The 18,071-nt window shown below is 41.4% G+C and overlaps 2 protein-coding genes across 2 annotated transcripts; one reads left to right on the top strand and one right to left on the bottom strand.

The window, feature by feature from the left end:
* Window positions 1–194: 194 nt before the first annotated feature.
* LOC133021881 (glucose-6-phosphatase 2-like) lies at window positions 195–1,605 on the top strand. The gene is made up of 5 exons (XM_061088885.1): window positions 195–412; window positions 502–611; window positions 686–772; window positions 833–1,000; window positions 1,094–1,605. Exons 1-5 carry the CDS (start codon window positions 195–197, stop codon window positions 1,603–1,605), a joined length of 1,095 nt encoding a protein of 364 aa, XP_060944868.1.
* Window positions 1,606–2,977: 1,372 nt separating this feature from the next.
* abcb11a (ATP-binding cassette, sub-family B (MDR/TAP), member 11a) lies at window positions 2,978–17,921 on the bottom strand. Its single transcript, XM_061089281.1, has 28 exons — window positions 17,365–17,921; window positions 14,968–15,058; window positions 14,877–14,889; window positions 14,712–14,760; window positions 13,627–13,868; window positions 13,461–13,545; window positions 13,223–13,356; window positions 12,971–13,142; window positions 12,437–12,561; window positions 12,160–12,334; window positions 11,951–12,064; window positions 11,743–11,853; window positions 11,532–11,657; window positions 11,243–11,446; window positions 10,982–11,152; window positions 10,699–10,888; window positions 8,288–8,360; window positions 8,078–8,186; window positions 7,792–7,962; window positions 7,602–7,706; window positions 6,911–7,072; window positions 6,477–6,680; window positions 6,139–6,380; window positions 5,878–6,034; window positions 5,591–5,788; window positions 5,301–5,507; window positions 5,012–5,158; window positions 2,978–4,436 (listed from the first exon to the last, which is right to left on the bottom strand). The coding sequence occupies exons 2-28, from the start codon at window positions 15,014–15,016 to the stop codon at window positions 4,236–4,238; spliced, it is 3,936 nt and encodes a 1,311-aa protein (XP_060945264.1). The 5' UTR covers window positions 15,017–15,058; window positions 17,365–17,921; the 3' UTR covers window positions 2,978–4,235.
* Between the last annotated feature and the right edge of the window lie 150 nt (window positions 17,922–18,071).

The raw sequence follows: 18,071 nt of genomic DNA, 5'->3' as shown, positions 1-18,071 counted from the left end.
GAGCCCTCACGACCAGCGGACACATTATTTTATTTCCAGAGAGCTGGAAGGTGTTACCATGGTCCCGTCCAATGATTTATGATGGTGGTCTAAGATATATAAAGGTATCTGAGGTGCGATGTGGGTTCATGGTGCTTCGACTGGAGCTGAGGAAGCAGCGGTTTGCAGTGGTGCACACAGAGACGCAGCTTCAGATGGATTTAGTGCACGGCAGCGGCGTGCTGGTTATCCAGCATCTGCAGAACAACTACAGGGAATATCACGGCTTTCTCAACTTCATGTCAACCGTGGGCGACCCTCGCAACATCTTCTTGGTTTACTTCCCCCTCTGGTTCCATCTCAGTCATAAAGTTGGCACCAAGATGATATGGTCGGCTGTTATAGGAGACTGGCTCAATCTAATTTTCAAATGGTAAGCTGAACTTCAGGACAGACAAATGTTTCAACTTTCAGTGCATTTTATATGTTTGCAATCTATAATCTGGTACTTGTCTTTTCTAGGATTCTGTTTGGTCAGCGGCCTTACTGGTGGGTCCAAGAAACCACGTTCTACCACAACAATTCAGCGCCACGTTTGGAGCAATTTCAAATCACATGTGAAACAGGGCCAGGTCAGCACCATGTCTGCAATATAATGGTAATTAATCCCATTGAAAGCAATACTGACCCTGATGTGTTTCTGCAGGTAATCCATCTGGGCATGCCATGGGTTCATCCTGTGTGTGGTATGTGATGATCACCTCTGTTCTCCACTTCACCAGGCCCTCCCCCAGTACCTCATCTGTACAGAGTTTACAGAGGTGGGCAGATATATTGCAATTATTCCCTAAAGTGAGTAGTTTCCTCATCACTGTTGATGTATCAATGTGTCCTTTCAGGTTTCGTCTCCTGAGGTCTGGTCTGTGGATGGCTTTCTGGATCATTCAGATTAGCGTTTGCATCTCCAGGGTTTTTATTGCGACACATTTCCCGGATCAGGTTATCCTCGGCCTTTTATCGGGTGAGTTCCATCTTGCATTCACAAACAAACCCAATCTTTTGTATGCTGCTGTAGTTTGTGTAAGAAATAACTTTTTATTTTTTTATTATTCAGGTATGCTGGTTGCTGCCGTGTTTGATCACATCCCTTCAGTTTACAGAGCAAGCTTGAAAGTTTACATACAGACCGACGTTTTTCTTTTCTTCTTTGCCGTTTGCTTTTATCTGCTCCTCAAAGTGATGGGCATCAATCTTCTGTGGTCCGTCACCAAAGCCAAGAAGTGGTGCGCTAACCCAGAGTGGATCCATCTGGACACCACCCCTTTCGCTGGTCTCTTGAGAAACCTGGGATCCTTGTTTGGCCTTGGCCTGGCCGTCAACTCTGAGATGTTCCTCCAGAGTTGCAAGGGGAAGAACGGCAACAAAACCAGATTCAAACTCATGTGTGTGGCCGCAACTCTCACGTGTCTGCAGCTCTTTGACTTGATGAAAATGCCCACTCACACTGAGGTTCTGTTTTACATACTGTCGTTTTGTAAGAGTGCTTCAGTACCTCTCGGTGTGGTGGCTGTTATTCCTTACTGTGTTCATTTGCTGATTGGAGATGAGGACAGGAAACTGTCTTAGATCATCAACGAAATTGTAGGATTTCTCACAACCCTTTTTAACCAGCATTAGAAGACATGGGCATTGGATAAACTGACACCACTTGTCAGACTCCTAGTCCCAGTAGCTGCACACAAGCACTGAAACCGCAATATAGCTTGAAATAAGTTACTTAATAGGGTTATAGTAGTAAATACTAGTCTGATATGATGAAATATTGGTCCTTATGCCATGAACATAGCAAAATATAAAAAGTGTAGTTGCCTGTTGTATCAGTGTATATGTGAAGATGAATGATATTATATGATTGTTGTGAATAAAACTGTTTTGTTTTTCATTAAAGAGCTCTATTGGAAAGTAATTTTGCATTATTTTGTATTTAAGAGTATATTTTCTTCTGAATAAACACAGGGTTTTCGCATCAGTGTCTAAAGAACATTGGACATGAACACAATCAATGGCCCAACACAGGTTGTAATGATATGTCATCTTTAAAACATATTTAAATATCTTCATCAGAAGACTGTCTTAAAAATGTTTTCCTTAGTTCAGTATATCAGTTACAAGACACGAACATGTTAGGAAAAAAAGGGAGACTCTGCATTATGTTTATAATATGTCAGATATCAGTGTAGGTTTATAAAACATTGAGATTGTGCTGCATTGTAAATCTGCACCGTGAATACAACTCAACATGTCTGAAATATACTTTTCTCTAACATTGATGTATGTGCTCTATCTATCTATCTATCTATCTATCTATCTATCTATCTATCTATCTATCTATCTATCTATCTATCTATCTATCTATCTATCTATCTATCTATCTATCTATCTATCTATCTATCTATCTATCTATCTATCTATCTATCTATCTATCTATCTATCTATCTATCTATCTATCTATCTATCTATCTATCTATCTATCTATCTATCTATCTATCTATCTATCTATCTATCTATCTATCTATCTATATGTGTGTATGCATGTCCTGTTCTGTGTTAATGTCACTTAGTTTCTTCAAGCAAACTCAAATCAATCAAATACTAATCAGGCAAAATGTAATGAGGTAGAACAAAGTGTCTGATGTAAGTAGATTAGATAGATTAGTTCAACTGATTTCCACATCTTTTCCCGCTGTCTGTGGTTGTCTAGCATCCAGCGGCACCTGAGGCCGGGCACAACATGATGTAACTGTACCTGAGTAAGCAGGCTACTGTTCAGTCAGGCTTGAACAAACATGTGTGCAGCGTAAAATACTTTGCCTCTGAACTTACCTTGTCTTAGTCTTGCTATTTAGTCCGATATTGATCATAAATATAATGGAAAATGTCACATTATTAATTATTTTAAGTTGAAAGCCTGATATTGTAAGTGATGGTTGTGGTTTTAAACTCTTTATGGACAGACAGTGACAAACACTTGATAAACACACATGCGATAGATCAATTATGTGTTATACTGCCTCACTGTGCTTGTACAATGCATAAGCAATACATTTATATACATTGGACAATTATATTGTGACAGTTATTGATACTGTTTTATTGCCCAGCTCTGTATGTGACACTTCTCTATAAGCCATCCTTAACGAGGAGAAAGAGGGTTATCAGAGGTGACAACAGGGAGAACCTGAGGACTATTCAGAGGGACCTGGAAATCAAGGTCAAGGAGGTAAAGGACAGCTACAGGAGGAAGCTCCCCCTCCTCCTCCTCCTTACACCTCCTCTGGCTCAGTAGCTGACTGTCTTCTATCTACACCATCAGGCCAGCTCTACTGGGCGAGAAACTCACAGCTATGCAGGTGGATAAAGACAAAGGAGCTAGTTGTGGATCTAAGGAGGGTCAGGACACTGGTGACTCCTGTTTCCATCCAGGGGGTCAGCGTGGACATTGTGGAGGAGTATGAATACCTGGGAGTGTTCACAGACCGTAAGCTGGACTGGGCTAAGAACACTGATTGCCTTGACAAGAAGGGCCAGAGCCGCCTCTATTTCCTGAGGTGCCTGAGGTCCTTCAACATCTGCCGGACTATGCTGGGGATGTTTTATAAGACTGTGGTGGCCAGTGCTCTCCTGTTTGCTATTGTGTGCTGGGCCAGCAGAGTGAGGGTTGCGGACGCCAACAGACTCAACAAACTGGTACGCAAGGCCAGTGACGCAGTGGGGGTGGAGCTGGACTCTCTGGCGGCGCTGTCAGACGTGAGGATGTTGTCTTAGTTACATGCCGTCCCGGACAATGTCTCACAGGAGTCTGACACCACCAAAATGCACCACAGGGCACCACAGGAAGTCATTCCTGTCTGTGGCTCTTCCAGCCATGCAACTCCTCCCTTTGAGTGTCAGACACTCTGAGTCAGCAGACTGGACTCATTACAATACCAGTAACACTCACACATATCCAAGCTTGCACTAAATACTCAATGTACAGAACGCACATATTGTGTAAATATTTCATATTTTCTTTTTATATATTTTCTTTAAATGCTTCCATATCTTTACTTGTATTGTAACACACACAATTTCAGTGCACCGAAGACTTTTTCAGTGTGACACCACAACATGACAAGCCAGTAATTAAAAGTACTCTAAGGCCTGTACAAATATATATATTTAAAAATGCAATGCTCATCATAAGTGGCTTCAGGTGCCTAGCTGATAGGAGCGCCTGTTGTGACCAGTTTATGATAGGCGCCCCTCATGGCCATGAGTTCATCATGTGTGCCGAGCTCTATGATGACTCCTTGTGACATCACTGCGATGGCGTCAGCAGACTGGATGGTAGAGAGCTTGTGAGCGATGACGATGCAGGTTCGTCCTTTTCTTGCCTCATCCAGAGCAGACTGGACGATCTGCAGGAAAAACAAATCTTTCTTATTAACTGACCCACTTCAAGGAAGAACTATTGTGTAAATATAGAGAGGATGTATTTGATTAAAATACATTTTAAGTGATTGTCTAACTTTTAAATACAAACTTAAGACATATAACAAACCAAAGGCATCACCATATGTTATCATTCCACTTACGTCTCATGGGATTTAGTTTACATGCATGTCTGTGGCTTTGTATTGTATGTGATGTATTATACTCTTTAATTTTCATAATGTGTTTAATCTAAGTAGCATTTTAATCCTGAGTTTGTTTTACACTTAGTTTGGATGATATGTACAAGCCATATGGATTATCCATAGATGTCTATAATTATATATAAAATGTATTTTATTTCAGGTCACATTGTTTAAACTGGCTGCAAGGACGTCAGATGAAAATTGGATTCTAGATTTATTATTGATTACAGAGATTATACAGTTATTTATTCTTTATTAATAGTATTTTGTCCTGATCAAATAAATATAAAAATTAACACACGACAAAACCTGGCTTTATGTGTTATGTTGATTGATAGCGTTAAGAAATGTGTCACCTTTTCGCTCTCTGTGTCCAGTGCAGAGGTCGCCTCATCTAAGAGCAGGATCTTGGGCTTCCTGACGATGGCCCGGGCGATGGCAATGCGCTGTTTTTCTCCTCTTGCCAGTTGGGAGCCCTGAGCACCAACCTGAGTTTCGTATTTCTACATGTTGGAAAACAGAAGGGGTGAAGTGGAGAAAGACAAAGGTCATGAAGTCAGCGATCGTGATATTTAGAAAGCATTTTATTGTGGTGGTAAATCTGGATAATCGTGTATGGGGAGTAATTAATGTATTGGCACTTACATTTGGTAATGTCATTACAAAGTCATGAAGGAAGGCTTTCTTAGCAGCTTCTACAATCTCCTCCATGCTGACGATGCGCGTGTTATCTCCATACTGTATATTCTCTGCTATACTGCAGTCAAACAGCACTGGCTCCTGGGACACTAGGCCAATCTGAGCTCTTATGAACGGGACATTGACTTTATGAGACAGGCGACCATCAATCCTCTGAAAATAAAAAGATGACATAAACAATAGCTTTGAAATAGATAACACTCATTTTGTGCTTATGTCTAAATCCGTATACTCACCACTTGTCCCTCATCTGGGTCATAAAACCTCTCCAATAGTTGAATACTGGTGCTTTTACCGCAGCCACTGCACCCGACAAACGCCAAAGTCTGACCAGGCTTCACCGACACAACCAGCCCTTTCAAAACCTGGATATCTGGCCGTGTTGGATACGTGAACTTGCAGTCGAGGAAGTCAATTTCCCCTCTGAAGTTGTCCTAAAGATAGATAACAAGGCATCATCATTTCAAAGTAACAGCAAGATCAAATTAATCATTATTCCATCTTATTTAGTAAATTCACAAACCCATTTCTCTCCGTTCTTGGGACTTAAGCTGATTTTTGGAACTCTGTCCAACATTTTGAAAAACTGAGCAGCAGCGATTTTGGCTTTGGTATAATCTGGAGCTAAGGTGGCTCCTCTGCCAAATGATGTCGCACTGATCATTATAGCTGAAATCACACTGAAGGAACAACATATGATTGCTAGGTAATCATGCCACAAAACAGAAAATTAATATCAATAGAGAAATTGAAAAATATCTGATTAATGTGAAGTTTTACCAACCTGAAAATTATGTCGTAGGATAAACCCTCAGCGACAACCAGATAGCCTCCATATCTAAAGGAAGCAGCATTCGACAGGAAGATGACGCATTCAGCAAAGCCATAACAGAGGCCATAGATGTGGCCACTCTTTATGGCAGATTTAAATGAAGGCTCCAATTTCTTCTCATATGATTCCACAAACGAGCTCTCTTTGGCCAAGCCTGCAATGGTCCTGATGTTGTAAAGAGCTTCACTGGACACCTGAATGCAGATATTACATGATTTTTACAGTGAAATTAATAAATATCAATTGGCCTAAGTGGAAAAGGTTCATATCATACTGAATGAGGAGCCTACCTGCCCTGCTGCTTCCATGGACTTTATATCTCGATTTGCAAAACCCGTCAGAAGTTTGGTTTGGAATGCTCCAGACAGCGCAATAAAAGGCAGGAAGCACGTGATTACCAGAGCTAACTTCCAACTGAAGTAAAAAGCAATGATCAGAGATGCTCCAATGCTGGTCAATGAAGAAACGACAATGCCAATCTGAGAACCTGCTGCCTGCAAAAGTCAAACCAGCCATACAACAAACAGACATTATCAAAATTGAAGCTATCCAGCAGAGTTTCAAGAGCAGGACCACACCTCAACCTCCTTCCCCGAAACGCAGCAAAGACATCAATGCTCATCATTATTAGACGCAACTTGCCGATGGTGTGGTCTTTGCTGCTGAACCACTGTTTTATAAATAATGTGAAATAGAGTTACAGGATTAAAAAATTGGCACTTACCCCCTGGACCCTGGATGCATCAGTGGCTAGTCTGGTTGTCAGAGTTCCTGGGCTATTTCTAGGGTCATCAAACCACCCGATCTCTTGACGCAACATGGTCTGGAAGCCCACTTTCCTCAGACGACAGGTCAACAGCTCTCCGGACTTGGAAAGAGCATATTTCTGGAACATTGAAGCAAAACTTTAAATGAGCACCCGTGCTCTCTGCAGCCGCATGTAACTAATTACTTCTGTTATGCTCCTGTCCTAAAACAAACCGAAGCTCTGACTGTTTAATCTCACTCACTAAACGGAAACAAAACTGATATTGCTCAAGATCCCGGGCTCCTAGAGCCAGAAGAGCAACTGCTGTAACAACAATATTTTTTTCATATTTTAATAGATACCTTGCTGAACATTGGAGATAAAGATTAAGCAGTTTTTTAAAGATGTCTAAGTCTTTTAAACTGACTGAAACAGATTAGCGTTATTCTTTAACTTCCTGGATCAGATTCTGGTCATTTCAGCTACAACACACTGCCAGTTACCAACTTGGTAAGGGGCCCCATTATTCCTATTGAAAGTAAGTGAACTCACTAACTTTGAAGCTGCAGGTTGAAGGTAAAAAAATTGCTCTAAAATACTTCCGTCACGTAAATCCCAGTTGAATGAATCCAACTAAATCTCCCTGTTAGATAATTATGATGCAAACCTCTATAAGGTGTGAAAAGAAACAAGTCACAGCCAAGATGCAAAACAGAACACATATCCCGTTGATTTGTTGCCTCTGTTTATTCTGGTCGGGAATGGAAAAAGTCTGGAAAGACAAAGATCAAGGGAATCAATGAAAGGTAATAAAAAGTGAGTATAAATCGATTGTAATACGCGGGAGCATTCCTTACACCAATAATTTCGCTTAACAAGATAGAGTAGAAGGGGTCGATGGCGCCACTGACAACAGCTGCCAGCGCGCCCAGCAGCAGGTAGGGCCACTCTGGTTGGTTGTACTTAAGGACACGTGCAAATGGGGCAGGCTCCACTTTTTCATCTTCATCATCCTCATTCTCATCTCTCTGTTTAAAAGTGCATGGATTCAATTTAATCCCCACAGGACAATTGACAATAAAAGTAAAATGTAACATAAAAAAAACCACAATATAATATAATATAATAATATAAAATAAGTACATATTCTTTTTCAATCTCCATGCTGGGAAATATCCTGAGGCTGCCTGATAAAGCATCAGGGACATCATGCCTTGACAGTGTGCTGTGAGACCGTAGACGAACAGAACTCCTACAAGAGAAATATCAGAACATTAAATCATTATAATGTTGGCATTATGATCTGTTTTCACATTTTTCTGACGAGTAATTTTTTTTTTGCTGGATTTATACCTTTTATTGGAGCTGCAGCTGCCACTCCTCATTTTCACATCAACTTCCTCTCTCTGAGCAGGACTGACTTCACCTGGGGGGGGAAATCAGTAGGGCTTTAATATAATTTTCTGAAGCATCCTTCCTGTGTGTCGTAAGGGGATTACCCTGTGACTCCTGCTGTGCGCTTAAAAATGAGCTGTTTCAACAAACCATGGGACTGGAAGGAAATTGTGGGTAAAGGGCGACAAAGACAGAGGGGGTGGTCTATAGTAGTTTTATTTCCAACATACGCTGTTTTCAGACATGCATTGATATCCGGACATTTTAGCGGCTGTATGAGAGAACGCAAATGTCTGAGTGTCATTTTTGGGAACTTTTTCCGCTAGCCCCCTGGGAAGATTTCGAAATGTAGAAGGAGTTTGACTATTGATCCAGCAGAGGGCACTCACTATTAAGGCTCCAGTATGCTTCTACGTATCCGTGTGGCGGAGAGGGACGCACGGAGAACCACAGACTATTTTTGATTTTTGCTTGTCCGTCAACTGTACGTCTGAAAACAATTCACCACCAAACAGTAGGTGGCGCAACGGAAGACGAGCTCAGAGAAGCCTACCCCATTTATGGGAAGAAGAAGTCCACGTGTGTTTGTTTACCTCTGTCAGCTTGCCTCCCACACACTGAACCATGGCAACTAACAGAACTAAATAAAGTGACACCCAGCGGGTCAAAATGCTGATGTTATGGTTTCTTAGCGCAGCGGTTCCCCAGTCTTGTTTCCGAACTGTGTTGCTGATTCCACAGCTTGAATCTGCTTGAGGCTACATGTAGCTAGAAGCTACACGGAGCTAGCTAGCTTCCCCCCCAGCTTCCCTACACAGTCAGCAGGGACTCCCGACACTAACTACTATCCAGTGTTTGCTTCTAACCTGACGGTATTATAGAAACGGTGTCATGATAGAAGTGGAATTAAAGTCGTGACAGCGGGTTTTTGCACTGTTATCACCGCAGTTAGCATGGTGGCTAGCCCGCTAGCCTAGCCCGCTAGCGCCGTTTTGAAAGCTTGTTATAACCGTAAGTGACCGTGCACACATGCCGTCAGTGCTCTAACGAGCCACCGTCAGCCGGACAACTCCGCTGGCTTAACACACACGTCACATTAATCGTAGAATCATAGTTGTGTTTGGGTTTGTTGCTACAGGGAAGGAAGCAGGAAGTTTGAGGTACGGAAATGTGAAATCCGGAAATGACGTCGACCGGAGATGATGTAGTTCGCGGACCAATCACAGCCAAGGGCTGTTCGTGGGGTCTCCGAAATAAACACGGACAGTTAGAAAAATCAGAGGTGCACGAAAAGCTCTCCGAGACGCTCGGAGAGGGCGTGCCACGGCGGATAGGGCGGTCTTATCTGTCCGTTTTAGAAAAGACGGAGAAGCGTAAATCGGCCTTTAGCTGGACCTATTGCGTGCCCTCTTGAACAGTAAAGGAAGTCAGTCACTACGTTTACATGATGGCATAAACCCGACTTCGGCTGAAGCCCGGTTTCTCTATCCATGGGGGGTTAACTGCTCTATCTCAGGGTACATGGCACTGAGAAATCCGACTGTTGTCCGAAAGCATTTCATACCCCGCTACGATAGGTGGCGCTGTTTTCATTACAGCTAGTGGTGTTACGGCCATTTCCGCTTGACCTCGTCACCACTAACAACAACAGCCTTCAACTCAGCATGCGAGAAAGATGACGAACGGAGAGCAAGGTGAAGCTACGTCCCTCTACATGATGTTGTGCATGTTTACTCTAGGAGTACTGCGAATGCGAACGGCGCATTTGATTTGAATGGTTTGTTTGTTTGTTTTTGCCGGCCGGCACCGGGCAGCGACATTTTATCTAACTGTCGACTTCCGGGTCACGGCCAGGGAGGGAGGGAGGGGGGAGGGGGGGGCAGGATCTCAAGCAAGCGCAAAGACGTCATCTCCAGTTGTTGTCTAGCTTCCAGAGTTACATGCGCGCGTTGTCCGATATACAGCCAAATCCAATCGACTTCAGTCGGACACAAGAAATCTAGATTTGTGGAGTTAAATGACATGGATCTTCGATTGAAACCGGACAACGCCAGAAATCGGGTTTCAATCGGACACATGTAACCGCAGTGAGTGATGTCACGTTTAAAATGTAGGACTACAACAAGCAAAGCTTATTAGCATATATTCCACTAGTTTCATGTCAAATTTTGATATGGCAAGGAGCTTTAGGAGCATGGATCTTCTATTTTCAAACTTTTGAGAAATTTCATTGATCCAGCACCCATCAAATTCGATCTTTTACTTACATACTTCTAAACACATGCCAAACAATGCAGGCCCTAGCATTGTTTTCTGAAGCAGGTTTTCTATGTGTGAACGTAGCCTTAGGTTGGGAAATGCAATCCTACCTTTAGTTTGGCTGGGTGTGCCTTGGTTCTGCAGGGTGACCAGGGTGAAGTAAACACCTTTCTTTTCCAGCAGCTCACTGTGCGTTCCTTTCTCCACCGCCCGCCCATGCTCAAAGCCAACGATGACTTCTACAGTTTTAATCGTGGAAAGACGGTGGGCTACAGAAATTGTTGTTCTGCCCATGCGCACCTGCACATATTCCAGCTTTTAGTTTTATTCCACATAACACAATGAGGTAATGAAGTGTGTTGTGTCATGCAGTGTAGTGACAGAGGGCCTCACCTTATCCAGTGCTTCCTGGACAACAGCTTCACTCTCATTGTCTAAAGCGGACGTGGCCATGTCCAGCAGAAGGATCTTAGGGTTTCGGATCAGAGCTCGAGCTAAAGCAATCCTCTGTTTCTGGCCTCCACTCATCTGGCCTCCACCATCACCCACAAAAGTGCTGAATCTCTGTAAAATATGAATTAAGGCCTTTGTGGTTAGTTATCATTTCATAGTTTGCATTTAGACAGGTTCAGAATGTGTGTTATCGAAACATACCTGGGGCAGCGCCATTATAAAATTATAGGCATTGGCCTCTTTTGTTGCCTGGATAATGTCTTCCATGGTGACTCCTGGTTTACCAAAGCGGATATTTTCAGCTATGGTTGTAGCAAACAGCACCGGCTCCTGCTCTACAATACCAATCATGGAGCGGAGCCACTTGATGTTTAAAGTGCGGATGTCGTGGCCGTCCAACGTCACCTGAGAATGAACATTTCAGATGTGATGCTACACTGAAGGCTTCAATCTTCCCAATGATGTCACGTGTCATCAGTCAGCTCATTACCATTCCTTCATCTGGGTCATACAACCTCTGGATGAGTTGGATTGCCGTGCTCTTTCCAGATCCACTCGGCCCAACAAAAGCTGTGGTTTCTCCTTCTTTGACCTGTATGCTCAGATTATTTAAAATCTGAAACAAATTGGTGGTTTTTCGATCAGTTTAGTCTTGAGAAGTGAGATGTGGCCAGTCAGAACTGCTGGGCAAAAAAAATCACCTTGACTTCGGGCCGGGACGGGTAGAAGAAAGTAACATTGTGGAACTCAATGTCACCTTTCACTTTGTCTAATATGTGACCCTCATCTGAGAAACAATCAATTTTTGGTTCCTGTGAACACAAAAGCAGAAGAACCTTTCTCTTAAAATGCAAACTTTCCAATCTGGATTGTATCTGTAATGAAGTCTGTAACATCATCATGATTTACCCGCTCAATTGTGTCGAAGATGTTCTTTGCTGCTGCTCGACCAGTAGCAAAGGCCTGCAGGCAAGATGATGCCTGACCCAGGTTTATAGCTCCAAGAAGCACTCCGAAAAATACCTGCAAACAAACAGTAGGAAATGGTGAAACAACTGCCACTGTTTCTGAAAGGCCAAATTGAATAAAGTATCAGATGTTGCAGTGAATTTACATACCTGAAAAAGGCCACCAGGGGTCATCTCCTTGGTCTCGATGACCAATTGGGATCCATACCAAAAGGCCAGAGCGTAAGATAAGAAAATGATTGCCCACATGTATCCCTGGAACAGTCCCATGACCAGGCCCTTTGTCACACCCAAGCTCAGAGCTTCCACAAGGTTTCTGTCGTACCTGTCCAGAATATTTATTTAATTTTGAATGTGGAAGCATTTTTACCCATCATCACATGCAAAACAGGAAAACCTTTTGAGTGGTTAGAAAATAACAAAATACCTCTCTTCTTCTTTGTCTTCCCCACCAAATGCTGCTACTGTTCTAATGGAGGACAGGGCCTCGTCAGCCACTGCCCCTGCCTTTGCGTAGGCCTTCATCCCTTTTCCAGTCAGCTGGGACACAGCCTTCAGGAAGAAGTCACCAGAAGACACAAAACATTAAAAACATATCGCTTCTTTGTTTAAACACAATATCCATCCATCCATCCAATATTATCCTTTGAGGGAGCTGGAGAAAGAACCTGGAGAGCGAATCACAGGGGACAAAATACCACTCACACTCCCATGCACACCTCTAAGCTCAATTAAGAGTCACTGATGAACCTAAACCCAACCAAACCCAACTTGTCTTTGGGCTGCGGGAGGAAGCCGGAGTAATAGGAAGAAAACCAACAGAGACAGAGGGAGAACATGCAAACTCCACACAGAAAGACAGTGGCAGAACTGGGATTTAAACCTTCCAGCTGTGCTAACCGCCACACCACAGGGCTGCCCCTGTTTAAACACAATGGGTTTTTCCAAACTGGACCCCTACCATAACCATGAGTCCGGCACCGAGACCAATCAATGGGCTCACAGCTATGACCACCAAAGTCATCTTCCAGCCGTTGATGAATCCAACCATGAAGCCACACACAAACATGGAGAGCCTCTGAATGAAGATCGACACCTGGTCAGCGATGGAATCGTTGATCTTGTTCATGTCACTGTAAAGAAACAGAAGACAATAGAGGATATGGAAAGCGTTCTCACAGCCGTGCAATGATATCAGGGACCCCAGACTCACTCAGTGATCCTAGTGTTCTGTTCGCCAACAGAGATGCAGTCGAACCATCCAATCTCCATTTGCATGACTTTTCGGAAATAAATCTTTCGGATTCTGTCAGTCTGACTCGCGGCGGCTGACACCCACAACGCAACCTGCACCGTGCCACAAAATGATTTCCATGAGTAGAGGAAATGTGCCACACAGTAATAAGGCAAAATTGGTCAATGGGGGAATAAATTAAAGCAGAAATACTTACTTGTAAATAAGTACTAATCAGGGCTACTAATCCAAGTGCAACATAGTAAAATGAAAATATGGTAATCTCTGCTTCAATATCCGCCCTGTGAAGACATCTAAAACAGTTAACAACAGCTCCTGCACACTGTAACAACATTCATATCAGCAATAAACTCATGACTCACCCGCAGGAGACAGCGGTGTTTTCAGCATTTTCATAAACTGAGCCATTGATCCAATAAATGGTGTTGTTGTCGCACATCTTGTTTGGATCTTTGAGTTCTTGGATCTCAAGTTCATAATTCACAAACGAGTCAGTCATCTCACCGTACACTAAAATCATGAGAGATGGCGCCGAGCCATGTACGAAGGCACACAAACTCCCCACCACCATCATAGCGATTTCTTTCCTGGTGGCAAACCGGAACTGCAAGATAAAAATGGAATGAAGACAAACTGTATGCTGGAGATATATATTAAGATTGTAGAAATTGAAGGAGTCAGGTATTATCTAACTAATTAATGCATTTCCCTGCTGATGATACAGAATTTGCAGAGAACTGCTGAAAAAAAAGGTGAAATCTGAGTTGAATTAGCGAAAAAGACTTGACTCTTCTGACACATCCAACACTTTAAGATGTAATACTGGCAAAGTTGCACGTTGCAGTCAGTACCTACACTGTACAATTTGACATGTTGATCTTAATTTTAAAAAATCTAAGTAAAACGCAGGAGAAAACATTGTTTATTGGTTTTAATTTAGTTTTACTTGAAATCTAGTTGTTGTTGTACGACATTTACATATTTCAAGTCCATCAAACTCAGAATGGCAATTGAAATGAACTTGTTACTCCACTTCACTGGATGGTTTTGTCTACTCTGTCTAATAAATGAATTATCATTCAGACAAGGGAATAAACCTGAGTGTGGCTTGTAACATCATCTGTAACTTTACTGTACTTTACAATACTGTGATAAACTGACCAGAGAGAGGGATCTTCTGAATATTGCTCCCTGTTTTTGATTAAAAATGTGCAGGTTATTCTCCACTAGTACTCTGGGTGTCACACCATGCACACAACTTCACTCAGTACTAAAATCTTAATCACAATGACATCACAAAAGAACTCAAAAGCATACTGGAATGCTAAAATAAATAATGTCTTAGAATACCACTTTGAAGAACTTGGTATGATATGGTAAATGAAGATTGGGATCATGGTTCTGTGAATGTCAAATTAGTACTCACACCCAAACTTGATCAACTTACCAGCTGAAAAAATCCAACGCTCAGTGCTTTTTCTTTTTTCGTCTCATGTCTGTCAAACATGTCAATTACAAAGGGAATAAAAATAACATGACAACATCAAATCTATCGTGTTCTGAAAGGTTGTGTATTATATGTATATGTCAGGTCCGCCCAACACAAACGTACCCATTTTGATCGGCTGAGGAAGAAGGGAAACAATTAGAATTGCACGTAATTATTTTGCATCAGTTTTGCACAATGAATGAAGCTCACTCACCTCCTTTATCGACACCTGGTATCGGTGTAAGTTTGAACGCTTCCTTCATGTTTACCTTCCTGAGTCAGGCAAGTGTGTGCTTACTTGGCAACTGTGGAAAAGAATCAAAATTATAATTTTGAAGTTTAATCGTTCGGGATGCAGATTAGTGGGATGCATTTTTTTTTAAATATGATCAACTGTGTATTAAGACTTCTGTATCAAAGATTGAATTTCCATTGACCCACAAAAGTTAGTTTTCAATTTGTAAATGATTTTATAGCAATTATTAGTAAACTAATACCAAAAATATATATCACAAAATAGTGTTAGTAGTATAAGTACTGTAAAGGAAATATAACAGTTGACATAATAAAATGTTTATTTCCCGTCTGTTTGATCATAATTGAATCTGTAGACACAAACTAAACCCTGTGGTATATGCACCATGCTCTGAGCATTAAAGTGTGACAATACTGTAAGATAATTTTGTGTCTTGTTTCCTCGTTGGTAGTGGAATTGTAGAAATTGCCACGACAGTACATATGCAATAAATAAAGAATCAATTAAAATGTTGGATGATTGTGACAAGATATTCTTTTTAGTTTTTTCCTCTTACATTTCCGATCAAGCAGCATGAACAATCAAGTCAGTTATTATGATTTTTTGTATAGCGCCAAACCAAATCAAACTGTGGTGGATTGTAAAACCTTGCTCACAACTTTAGTCATTATAATAGGGTTTTTTTTCATGTTTGGTTATACACTGTCAACATTTGCCTTTAGTGATTTTTACACGTTTTTTACTTTTTATGTTTAACATTTTTTATTGGTTTTCTTTGGGTACTCAGTACAATTATACAATTATAAACATAAATCTAATGGATATACCCCTACCCACAATACTACCCACCCACCCCCGGCCAGCCTACCCCATGCAGCAGAAGTACATAGAATGTATATATATATATATATATATATATGTATATAGGCATATTAAATTATTATAATACAATACAATACAATTGCATACATCACTGCTGCAAGACAAAGAAAAGAAAAGAAAGAAAGAGGGAAATTAATTATAGAGACGAAAAAATAAAATAAAATAAGTAAATAGAATAAATCAGTAAATAGGTAAATATAATTTTAAAAGAAATAAAAAATAAAAGGAGAGGGGGGGGGGGCTTGCCATCTAGTCTTCCTCTTGTAGTGGGCTTTGTGTGCTCTCATAGTACGACAAAAAGGGGGTCGTTTTTTACTTTTTAAACTGGATAACCTACATCTGCCGTCCTGTCTGTGGCTGAGTGACGACAGGTAAATTTGTCCTTTTTTAAATCCAAATTCTAAGTATCGTGTCAGGCAACCCTGAGCCCCATGAGAGTGAACTTCACAGAGCAGTCACGTTTACTACACTGTGTTTCTGACTCAAGCCCCCTGCTTCCTGTTGGATTATCAATCACCTGTGTTGTAATAATATCATGGCTGTAAAAAAGGAGCAAATTCCGAACCTAGGCCATCTACTACCTGTCCTAGTGGGCATTAACCCCCCAAAACATCTACTAAGTTACTATAATTAATTTGTTTCCATTTTCCACCATTAGAAAGCCACATATGTTCTAAAACTTAACTGCATCGACAGCTGTAGAGGTATGCAAATATGCCAATATGCAAATATTTGAATGAAAAAGAGAGCAAATACATTGCAAATTAACACAATAAAGCCAACAGCAGAGTTTTTCTCTTCCGTGTTCCTTTGAGATGTCTATTTTCTCACAATGGCAGGTCATGTACTTTATCACAAATCAGGAAAAAAACTTAATTTTCATCTAAGTAAATTTATTAACTATCTAAACTCAACTAGTATCCCAAAGGTGGAATGTGAATATCTGATGTAAGCCTCACTTTAGGCTTCAATCATATTTGTTCATTAAGATGTGTAAGTTAGAAAAAGTTTCATTAAGAAATTTGAACGAGTATGAATGACAGGTTGGGACCTACAATCCGCCACAGCTTAATTTGAATGTGAAAATGTATATAACGGATAAAGGACTTTTACTTGTGCTTTGACTGCGTCCTGAAAATCAGTTTCTTTGCCAAGGCCCAATACAATCCCTTAATATCTTCTTTATATCTTTTAGATAACAGATATATGAGTGATTGAATTAATCCTAGAGAAATTGGGGAAAATGTCACCAAAATGAATCCTTCCCTGACCCTTAGCACATTCGTCTACAGCGTTACATGTTAATCTGTCGAGCAGTTTTTGTGTAATCTTCTTTACTACAAACCAACCGACAAACATACAGGGCTGAAACAAAAAACTGTCACTTTTTCTGGAGAGGCTCCCCATGTTTGCACCTGCTCCACTCTTTTCAGCGATGTAAATCATCACACAGATGTACAGTGAATAACGCACCTTTGATTGAGCTCATCGATGCAGATCTCACCAGTAAATCCTTATATCACCGTCGTTGCCTGGCCAAAACACCAATTCCACGAGCTGCCGGTTGTGTCCTCTCTGCTGCAGTGAGTGTTTGGCTGATCATCTGCATATTAACTGTCTTCGAAAAACTCTTTCTGTCACATCCTGTGAGTAACTGTGATATCCTCAGGGCAGGTGAGTGCCCTGAGGATGAATGTTTCAATGACGAATGCTTGTTTTTTGTTGACTTTTGACTTTTCAAACCCTCTCATTACCCTGGATGTTAGAGCTATTCTAAAAAGTTTACTTTGTATTACCTTCACCAAATCTCCCCATCAAAATCATTCATGGATTTGGATGGACACAAAAATGGCCTGTTTAAGGGCCTGATATTTATGGGTGTGTGCAATTTGGTCCAGATCCAAATTAAAATCTGGAGCTAGGGAATTTAAATGTGGTTTCTTAGGGTAAATGTTGTTAAGTGGGAATGTTGGGCAGGCGAACCCAGGTGCGGAGACACAGATGGGGAGATAGGAGTAGGTGAAAGGAAGTTATTACCAGGTTGGAGTTTAGGGAGAGCTGGAGCTGGTAGTGGGGAGCCAGGAGCTTTAGGGTGAGGCAGGAGCGATGCAGGTAGAGGTGCCAGGTCCAGAAGGTTAAATCCAAGGTGAGGGGGCTAATGCTGGGTTGCAGGACAACAG

This window comes from Limanda limanda, chromosome 16 (genome assembly GCF_963576545.1).
Source record: "Limanda limanda chromosome 16, fLimLim1.1, whole genome shotgun sequence".
NCBI classification, from domain to species: Eukaryota; Metazoa; Chordata; class Actinopteri; order Pleuronectiformes; family Pleuronectidae; genus Limanda; species Limanda limanda.
This window is presented reverse-complemented; position numbering and strand designations above follow the sequence as displayed.